General features: G+C 37.8%; 1 protein-coding gene across 3 annotated transcripts; it reads right to left on the bottom strand.

Moving 5' to 3' along the window:
• Nucleotides 1-186: 186 nt before the first annotated feature.
• On the bottom strand, nt 187-9924 carry GNPTG (N-acetylglucosamine-1-phosphate transferase gamma subunit). 3 transcript variants are annotated; one of them, XM_009286518.1, is made up of 9 exons: nt 9862-9924; nt 7754-7808; nt 7557-7640; nt 6214-6307; nt 4562-4676; nt 3916-3998; nt 3517-3645; nt 2022-2103; nt 187-946 (listed from the first exon to the last, which is right to left on the bottom strand). In XM_009286518.1, the coding sequence occupies exons 1-9, from the start codon at nt 9881-9883 to the stop codon at nt 837-839; spliced, it is 774 nt and encodes a 257-aa protein (XP_009284793.1). In that variant the 5' UTR covers nt 9884-9924; the 3' UTR covers nt 187-836. The 3 variants fall into 3 exon arrangements, with proteins under 3 accessions (XP_009284793.1, XP_009284795.1, XP_009284794.1); XM_009286520.1 differs by having other exon boundaries at nt 187-872; XM_009286519.1 differs by lacking the exon at nt 187-946 and adding an exon at nt 966-1570.
• Between the last annotated feature and the right edge of the window lie 261 nt (nt 9925-10185).

Genomic DNA, 10185 nt, shown 5'->3' with positions numbered 1-10185 from the left:
GCTCACAGGCGGCCCGGCCCGCGCCGAGGGAGGGCGCTGGGCTGTGGCCGAAAGGACGGTGGACGGGGGTGGCCCGCGCGCTGGCCGCCCAGCAGGCTCACGAACCGGACAGCGGGAGGAGGCAAAACGACCGGAGACGGCGTTCTCGGCGTCCACCGACTCCTACAGTAACGTTCCCACAGCTCATGCCGGAAGAGTCCATTTTATTCCGTGTCACATACAGACAGTTGCCACGTATTCCCTTAACACGACTATTCTTTTATAACAATTTGGTGTCTTCATAGTGCTTTTCTGTCAGATCCTGAACTGCTTTCATTTTATCCACCTGCTATCCAAAGATGACATCAGCCTCTGACCACAGGTGGGTGGAGTGGTGCGTTATGCACTGCTGTGGCAGAAAACATTTATTTTTCTGCTTAAGTCTCCACAGAAAACATTTTCGCATACAGATCGAGTAACACATTCTTAATATTGTACTGCCTTTCACACAACATCTTATGGCATTGCTCTTGAACTATTTTGTATTTACACCACCTGTTACCATGCTCGATCGAAGGAAGTAACAAAGCTGAGACTGGAGACAGAATCTGTAAACCTATGCCCAATACCGCCCTTAGCAAAGAAGTTTTACAAATGTTCTCAGAAACCAGCCAACTGTTCTCAGTAACGGCGAGCCCTCACTCCATTATGTTCCCTTTGCTTTAGGGCAGAAATTCAGAAAGTCAGGAATACTCACAGAAGGTAAATCATTTTGGTGCCACGATACACGTTCAACTTGCTTGACACTCCGTATGAACTTGCTGTTTACCACCCAAGTTTCTTCATACAGTGTCATTCTAAATTCCTGTATCGCCATGCAGATGCTCATCGTCCTTTGACCCATTAAGAACAGTTGTCACTGCAGTTGCCAGTTTGTGACTTACACGTTTGACATTGGTATTTTCAGCTGTTAATATTTAGTTTAAGACATCAGTTATTTCTGCTTTTAAACACCAAAACATTTTTGTCACAGAATTCACTGAATAGTTTTGAAATAAGTCATCTAGAGTAAGCTGTGAATTCTGCTTTTGATTGTACAGTTCTAATCTGCAATAATTAAATGAACTACCAAACAGGCAGAAATAATGTGCAAGTTACATAGTTAATAGTTTAAACACGCAGATGTTTTACAAAAATTCTAATATGATGAGTTTTCCCTAGAAAAGAAAGTCACCAATTTAAAAGAACAGAGAAGTTTCTCAAAAGAAAAAAAAATTAAGTACGTCACTAATTTCAAGCTAATTTAATTAGCTCAAAGGTTCATTGTTTTCTTGAGGTGCCAATTTGGAACACAAAATGTAAATATATATATTCAGGGAAATTAAATCCTCCTTAGACAAATGGTTCATGTAATAATGGACATGATGGACTGGAAGGAAGGGGGGGGGTGACGACAACACAAAAAAAACCCCAAAACAACAACAAAACCAAAAAACAACTTGTCTGGAATTAATCCAGATAAGCCTTGCTTCTTCATAGCCAGCACCAAACAGTCTTTCCTTCTAAAAACTGCATGTGATATGGTACTTACCTAAGAGAAATCAAAGAGAGGAAAAAAAGGTGACTAAGAAAGGATAAAACCAAGTCAAACAGATACAGAGAACATTTCAAGTGTTCTTTAAGAAGTCAGGCCTTGTCGTTGACTATGCAGAAAGTGGAGTTACTTAAAAGATGCTTATGTGCTATGAATGCTGTAACACCAATTTCCTTTGGCACCTTAAGTATTGGAGACAAACTTCAATTACAACAGCAGTCAAAATTTTTCTATAAAGCTAAAATTTCAAGTCATCAACAGATTTTTTGGGGGCAAAGTAAGTCCTCTTGCGCAGGAATCAAGACCTAAGTACTTATTAAAAACTTTGTCTACTGAATTTTACCTCCATATATGACAGATTATTTAATCCTTGCTGTAACTAAAAACATTTGGGCATTCACATTCTGAATAGACAATAATGAAAAAAAACAGTATCAAAAAAACTCACCAGAATTTCCTTTGTATGCAATACCATGCTGACTTAATAAATCTTTAAGTTTTTTTATTTCCTTAGAAAGTTGCTTGTATTCCTAAGAAAGAAAATACATTTAAAATGGCTCTCCCACTCTCCAAATGCATACACAAAATGGGAGTTTATAAAAAATAACGTGTCTGTGCACAGCTGTTGCAGCTTTTGACTTAAAAACTGCTCATTCCAAGAACAAGGCCTAAATTTTATAAAAAGATATATTTCTCTGTTGCCAAAACAGGAGCCAGCTTTTTCCAAGTGCAAGAGCAAAAATTAGGAGTGCTTTCTGTAATTATTTCGGAACTATCCTCTAACTAGCATTTTATCATAGCACAAAATTGCATTCATAAGTTTGCTACAGGACCAGCCTTATTTTATTTTATATCCTAATGCTACAGTCTGGAAATTTGTCACCACCTCAAGTCTTGACCTAGTAACTTCACGTTCTTGCTTTCAGGGGTTTCTGTTAACTTACAGAGCCAGGGATTGCTTAGTACTTTTGATACTCAAACCACATATGTGAAATCTCGAAGAAGCCCCAATTCTTTGTTGTGTTTTGGTTTTTACACAAATCAAGAAAGAGCAAAAGATTAACTATTTAAGATTCTGTGGTTACCAAAACAGCCAACTTTATGTCAATTAAGCTATGATGAAGCCAGAAAAAGAAGTAGAAATTATTAAATACTGTATTGTTAACTATTGAAAAAAAAATAGGTGAATATTCCAGCTCCTAACAGTACCACATCAAAATGGTGATCTTGATATAAGTATATTCAGCTTAACCACAGTTTATTTGGTTATATTCAGGAATTATTATGTGGTGTTTTGTCTTTGCTACATTTTCAAATAAAATGACAACAGCAGCTTCTTCTCTGCGTTATAGTGAATTAATCCCCTTCCATGCTCTTTTTTTGATGTTCAGTTTGCGCTCTTTTAGGCTGAGCACACCTTCTACCTCTATTTTCCCCATTTCAATTCTGTTGCAAAAGGACTGTTCACACACATGAAAGTCATTCAGAAATGGACACAGCATTGATCATTCTGCCTTTTGCTTGTGTAACAGCCAACGCATTCTGACACGAGTCTGGGTAATTATCCACAGAGGCAAGTGTCAACATTCCCAAGGCTGGTTACACATTTATTTTCACGAGTAATTCCTTCCTATTTCGAGGCTGATATTCCCCAGAAAGAGTACTTACAAGGCGTTCATAACCCAAGCGCCTAATTCCTACATACCCCCCCGTCTTCTTATTGGGCATTCTGTTGTGCTGGTTCGTTTCTGACTTAAGGGCTAGCATAAAGATATCAAATCACTCTGTATGCAGACTGTTACATATTGAAACCAGAAAAGATAATCCCATGAACAGATTTCAGCTGAATCCAAAGAGTATTTACATAATGCTGTCACACTGATACTGTCATACAGTAAAAAGGTAGCCTTTTAATTCCACATTGTAAATATTACATTCTATACCTTACTGCACTTCTCCACTGTTTCAAATTCCAGACTTATTTTCTTATTCTGTTTCTCAACTTCCTTTTCTTCTGTTACTTTTAGAAGTCCTGCTTCCTCAAAAATCTCTTTCAGTGTTTTTTTGTATCCCTAAAAAAGAAAGTTTCCAAAAGACAATAGATCAATCCACCTGACTCTCATCTCTGCTTGCAATCTCCACTGGCCATTCCAATTCCTCAAGCTCCACTGTAGAAAACTTTACAAATACCAGTTGATACAGCAGTTACAGAGCACAAAAATTACTATTTGCCAACTGCAGAATAAATGCATCCATTCCAAAAGGAGAAACTGCAGAACCCAGGTTTGGCTATTTGACAGCAATTGTTCTGGACGAAATAGAGTTGGAAGAAATTAACAAACCTGGTCAGTTATTAGTTCATCATACAGAAGCTGCTCTGCTTCATCCCACCTCCTTTGTAGTGCTTCAGTCAGAGTCGGATAAACTGAAAAATGGAAGTCAAACCACGTAAAAACCAACAGCACTGTCCTGCATTAGTTAAATGCTCCTCTAGTAGCATGCACACATATTTGTTTTAAGAACTCAATGTTTCTATACAGTACATAGTCTCTACTGCTTTCAAGAGTTGGGGTTAAACTTAAATTCTGCTTCACACATTTAAAGTTTCTGGAAAACGCCACCAACCAAAATTTTCTTCTCTTATTTCCAGCTAGAAGGCCTCATATTTCTTTATTGAATGTAATTCTAACTGAGTTCTCCCTTTTTGTAATATAAGTAAATGAGCAGATACTACAGGGCTGATTCTGACAACGAGTCCAAGAAAAAAGCAAAAAATCACTCGCTGGGTCTATACTAGCTATGACAATTTATTTGAGAAATACCTATGTGTTATAATGACTGGGATTGAAAATAAACAACTTCGTATTATATGTTACATTTAATACTCCTTTATATCAAGTTACAAACTCAACAAACCTAAAAATTTACACTTTGAGGTTGGCGTAATATGCCAGCTGCTCTACACAGAAATTATTTTCTAAATCTTACCTAAAAGAGAGTGGGGATGGCACACGAGAGGAGTCTCAAATGTCAGAGAGTAAACACAAGTACTCGGCTCAGACACAAAAGCCAACTTATTGCTCTTTCCACAAACAAGATGAACCTAAACATCAGTAAAAACAAAGACGAGTGAAACAGCTCCACATGAAACAGGACCAGCATTGATGATCAATTCGCTGTCTTGCAATGCTAGCAGATGCACTTCTGTATATACTGTCATGTCAAAGCTTCCAGTGCTGTCACCCACAGAAAAAGAATCATAGCAAGCACATCTTCAAATTATTTTATCAAATGTGAAAATTGCTTCCTGTGATGGGAAATGACCCCCCCACGTATCACTGTTCCTTGGACTCCCAAGCACCGTATTTCCAGCAAGAATGAGAGTAAAAAGGAGGGTGAATAGGACACCCCTTAGAACCTCATCTGACATAAGCATAATTCACTTACCAAATTTTAGTTCTGACCATGTGCTAAATAAAGAGAACAATACACATCTAGCCTGTCGAAATTTGTTTTCATCTTTAAACTTGTAGCACCAGTATTTTCTGTCTGTTCAAAACTAAATGCCAGTGAAAGATTTGAATCACAATATCAAAGGTCATAAAAGAATAGTAATTCTTTCTGCAGCCCCTGTGGGAGATGAAGATGTTAACAAGGCACCTCCATTACAGTACAGAATATTTTAACCTTGGCGAAGACATTTTGTCCCTTATCCCATCTTCACATTAGTTATTATTCCAACTATATATACCTCTCTCTTAAGTATTGTATTGTCACCCATCATTGTAATAGCTAAACATCTTCTACACGAAAAACAGCCTGTTGTGAACTATATGGTATCTTTAACTCTTCTTCACGACAGTGATCTACGTCACGTGGGAATGTGAGGTTTAATTCATTGTATCTGTAAAACTGTGTAACACACTGAAATGGGAGGTGGAAAAATATTAATGAATAAAAGGATAAAGGACGTGTGCAAATCATGTGCCACACATTGGGCAAGTCTCCCTTCCTTACCCTTCTAGTTGAATAGTTACTTGGCACAGAGACTGTCCGAATGTGAAAAGGAACAATTTAACCACTCCACAAAATAAGAATTTCTACTTTTTCTTTAAAATGTACTCACACCAGAATCTGTTTCTCTTGAGCTGGTTCCTCTGCCACTCCCATGTATTTGATTCCTCCTTAATTCTCCTTGCATGCCCTCTGCTCTTGTTTTAACACCTTACTTAGCTTCTCAGCATGCTGTTCTTAACTGCCTAATTCTTTTCCTTTTTCCTGGATGTTCTTAGCACAATAGGCTGGCATCTTGAATTCAACAAATAGCTCTTTTTCTTTATTTTTCCTGACACAACTTACAAAGCACTATGTTTCTACAGTAGTGATAATACCAGAATATTCCACTCTATCAAGGGAAAAAAGAGTTAAAAGTAACCAGTGAGAATACATAAGTAAACTTATTCAAAATGGCGCATCCCTCCTCCATTCATTCACCTAGCTCCTACAGGAATTCATCTTTATGTTTTATATCACATCTTAAATGATGACTTCTTCAAGGTAGCAATTTTCAGTCTGTAGAGTGTCATGAGTGTGTGTAGAGAGTCATGCTGTCTGAATTAGCATAGTCTAGGTTATTATACCTTTGTCTGTCTGCTCTTAGTTTCACATGAGTCTCCTTCCCTCATCCACATTCCAACAAATGTGTTGTTGTCAATTTCCCATTCATGCCAGATTCTGAAAAAACCAGGACATCATTTTATTTTAAGTTACAGGAAAGAAAAAAGTGAACACTCAGGAAGAAATACCCTTACACCATGTTCAATTTAACTGTATATACTTCATTTTTGTTGTCTTATTACTTCCATTTCTTACAGCCAAGACCTTATAAACAGTGTAGTTTGTTATCCAGGCTGCTATATAGGGCACATCAACATTACTTTAAGAGCACAGTTTTGGATCAGCTTTCAGTTTGCAAACCATTTGCACTTATAAATCCATGTTTAAATTCAATAAAATACAGCTTATAGATCAATCCCACAACAAATTCCATGATGCTAAGTACCCTGCGCAACTTCAGATTGTTTGCAGGATTTTTAGTGCTGGTGAGAGGACCTACAAAAACTAGTCTCTACTTCTGCTAGTCCTAAAGCCAGTGATACTCTCAGCATCCTGATGTACCCTTTTCCTCTCACATTGGCTCACCAATTATTGTGCACATAGGAAAAAAAGAGACATCTATATACAAATATTTAGAAAGGCAGTAATTTTAAAGCAGTGCTCTGGTTTATTATTAAATCTATTTTAGGTCTTATGATTTGGATACTCTAGGATCTTTGAATACTTCGGGATACTTTTTTGGGTCTACATCAAGTCTTCTATTACCTTTTATTAAATATGTTTAACACAACCACTAGGCATAAAGCACTCATTTAATTTTATATACAAATATTTAGTATTTCGGTAGTTTTTAATTTTTGCTCTGTTTTCTTGTTTATTCTTTTTTAGGTCTTATGATTTGGATACTCTAGGATCTTTGAATACTTCGGGATACTTTTTTGGGTCTACATCAAGTCTTCTATTACCTTTTATTAAATATGTTTAACACAACCACTAGGCATAAAGAACTCATTTAATTTTTGTAAGGTTATATTCAGCTCAAAGTGAAAATAGTTAACAGACATGAAATCTTTGTTAATGTAAGCTGCAGTTATGCATTATTTAACTTCTCACATGAACACACCATACCTGCAGTTGGCACTGGTTATTAATCAACCTCCAGCTAAAATAGGAGGTTAGTATTTATCAACAAAAAAAAAATCTGAATTTTTCAAGATGGGGTATTTTTATGCATAATGCCTTGGGAACTACAATAACCTAAGCTGACCAGTAAAAGAATCTTAATTTTAAAACTGCCTCCTTTTTAACAATCTATAAAATGGTCTGCTAACAACATAGGTAAAACTTAAAGGTCTAAAAGCCTCACCCTAAAATCCCACTATAGGCGTTCCATCGAAAAGTCTGCTCATGCTGAGTGACGTTATGAAAAGGACAAAACTCATACTTGTACCTTGAAAAAAAAAAAGAAAAGACAAAGAAAATAAGAAATGTTTCAGACTGAAATAAAAAACTAGTTCGTTCCTAATAAATACATAGAATTAAATATCCAAATCCATTACTCACGTGGATTCCACAAAACTGAAACACTTCCCAGCAAGCCTAAAGAGATGTGCAGGGCCTAAAAACACCACAAAATTACATCAAGGAAGAATAATGTTTTGGTTAAATTTAAGCAAGTTACTGTGGTGACAAAACTGCAAGGAGTATGTGACAAATTTAGTTTTCTAAAGGAAAATAATTCCTTTCCTGTACGTAAGGAAATTTGTATCTTCCATATGGATTACCATATATTCCCACTAGTGCTATATTGGTTTGCATCACGATCTTTAACATTTTTCATCTTCAATACTCAGTGAAATAGATAAGCCTCTTTCTACAATAGAAATAAGAAACTCGTGCTTGGCAGCTGTCTGTCCCCAAAGACATCCAAACTCCTCAGGTTTACACTAGTAAAGCCCATTTGCTCAGAACGTTGACAGTGCTGCATATTTAAGTTTCACTGAGATTCTCGAACTAAGATACTCCTTTTCACAGTTTGCCTTCATGGTCTGACCCAGTTAGGATTCAACAAGAAAAACCTTTTACTGTCAGACAGGTCAGCAGTTGCAACTCTACTCTTGTAGAATTGACCATTCCAGCCTTGCTGTCAAAGGAATCCAAGACAGGTAACTTGTCATTCAAAAAAGGACCAAAAGTTCTGAACTATGTGCTACAGGCATATTTCAGTGTCCCTTGTTTAAGGTAATTTTGCGCGGAATAATGAAATATTTGTGAGGAAAGGAGAAGAAAAGAAATTACAAAGCAAATAAAACCCCATCCTGGATTCTAATTCCCCACTGCCAGGATTGCCTATGTGCTCTTTCCAAAGATCTAGACAAGCAATCCTAGAAACAAAGATCAGACCACCGGAATCATGCCCTCCGGAATGCCCTAACCACTAGGATACAGGCAGGTTCCCATGTGATTTTTCTGACTGTATGATCTTGCATTTCATTCTATGGATTATCATAGGCTTGGCCAAAGGGTTTGCCCTTCTATTGCATGCAACCTGTGCCTTAGTGATTAGGATGCTCTCCCCACAGAGGAAGAAAAGCAAATTTGAATGTCCCCGAGGAATGCATTAAACTCATGCCTCCATTTCCTGGGCAGATGCTCTAAAAGAGAAATTATAGGAACTATTACCCCAACTGTCTTGTAAAAGAAAAGAACAAGTAAGGTTTCCATGCTAAAGAAACAACTGTGCAAGACAAGGTTCCAGGTCCTAGATTCCAGTTCCAGACACTCAAAATTTTTGGCTACGCATAAGTTCCCACATCCAGGAAAGAAGGGTTTCTAGCGTACTGTCCTTTTAACTTTTTTCCTGCTATTTTTGGTGTCTTTCCATTCAGCCTTCTAACTATTACTAATCCCATTTCTAACTATTTCACTTTTCACATGCAATACATGCAGAATTAATATATTTGATTTGCATTTATAAAACACAACAGAAGACATTAAGCATAATCATGTTCAATGTCACCAAATCAAAATGCCTTTATTGAACCTGAACAAGGTTTAAGTCTGTGCTTAAGGTTAGCAGAGACAAGAGTTATTTCCTTTTGCTTACTCTTTGTATTCAGTGTTTATTTTACCTACTCTCCTCCATATACGGTCTAGAATTTTTTAGATTCCTGTTTATTTTGCAGAAGTGGTGGATTTATACTGCAGCACCCAGGCTTTGCGTGTGAAACTGAGCCTCCGTGATTTGTTCCGAGACTACTCTTAGGACTTTTTTTAAAACAATTTTTAAGTATCAAGTACTATCAGATGATGGGACAACTTTTATATAACAATCTCAAGGATGTCAGAGATTGTTTCAAGAAGAAAAAAGTTTTTAGTAAAGGTCAGAAGGATCTGTGACTGGCTCAAAAAACACAGAATAAAACATATGGATAGCACTGTGGCAAAAGCAGTCCAAACGGCACTGGGACATGGAACACCAAAGAGATTAATCTAGGTTTTAACCCTTCAGAAGCACAATAAAATGTATTTGTCCACACTTATTTTCCATGATGCTTATAAAATGACAAGTAAAATTACTCTTTGTCTGCACGAAGTCAAGGTAGCCTACCCTGCAAATGACTGTCACTAGATGATGAAAACAGTACAGAAAAGGTCACGCTTGCATATACCTGATATTGCAGATGGGGACATCTTTGGCTGCAGCCTATTTGTTTGAGGCAAGAACGGGTTATTCAACCTTTCAAAAGAAGAAAAGTTAGACGTTTAAGCCTGGGTTATGCATCTGACTATGGTTATATCCTCCCCTGCGCGAGTGTCCCACCCCCTACAGCCACGCGCGACGCGCGGGGAGCGGTGGCCCCAGCCCACGGGCCCACCAGCGGAGCCGGCAGAAGCGTCCCGGCCGGGCCCGCCCTTCCCTGGAGGAAGGGACGGGCTGGAGCGGGCGGAGCGGCAGATGAACCCGAGCCCGCCGGGTCCGGGTGTGTCGCAGG

This window comes from Aptenodytes forsteri, unplaced genomic scaffold (genome assembly GCF_000699145.1).
Source record: "Aptenodytes forsteri isolate BGI_AS27 unplaced genomic scaffold, ASM69914v1 Scaffold55, whole genome shotgun sequence".
Lineage (NCBI taxonomy): Eukaryota > Metazoa > Chordata > Aves > Sphenisciformes > Spheniscidae > Aptenodytes > Aptenodytes forsteri.
Note: the sequence above shows the minus strand (reverse complement) of the source record. Positions and strands in the feature narration are given on the sequence as shown.

What these genes read in the sequence shown, in the direction of transcription:
- GNPTG (XM_009286518.1), bottom strand. Translation starts at nt 9,883, where the DNA reads ATGTCCCCATCTGCAATATCAG. An exon ending in TTCAGTTTTGTGGAATCCAC is followed by an intron (nt 7,641 to 7,753) that starts GTGAGTAATGGA and finishes TTTTTTTTCAAG; the next exon opens with GTACAAGTATGAGTTTTGTC. An exon ending in CAGTGGAGAAGTGCAGTAAG is followed by an intron (nt 2,104 to 3,516) that starts GTATAGAATGTA and finishes TTTCTTTCTTAG; the next exon opens with GAATACAAGCAACTTTCTAA.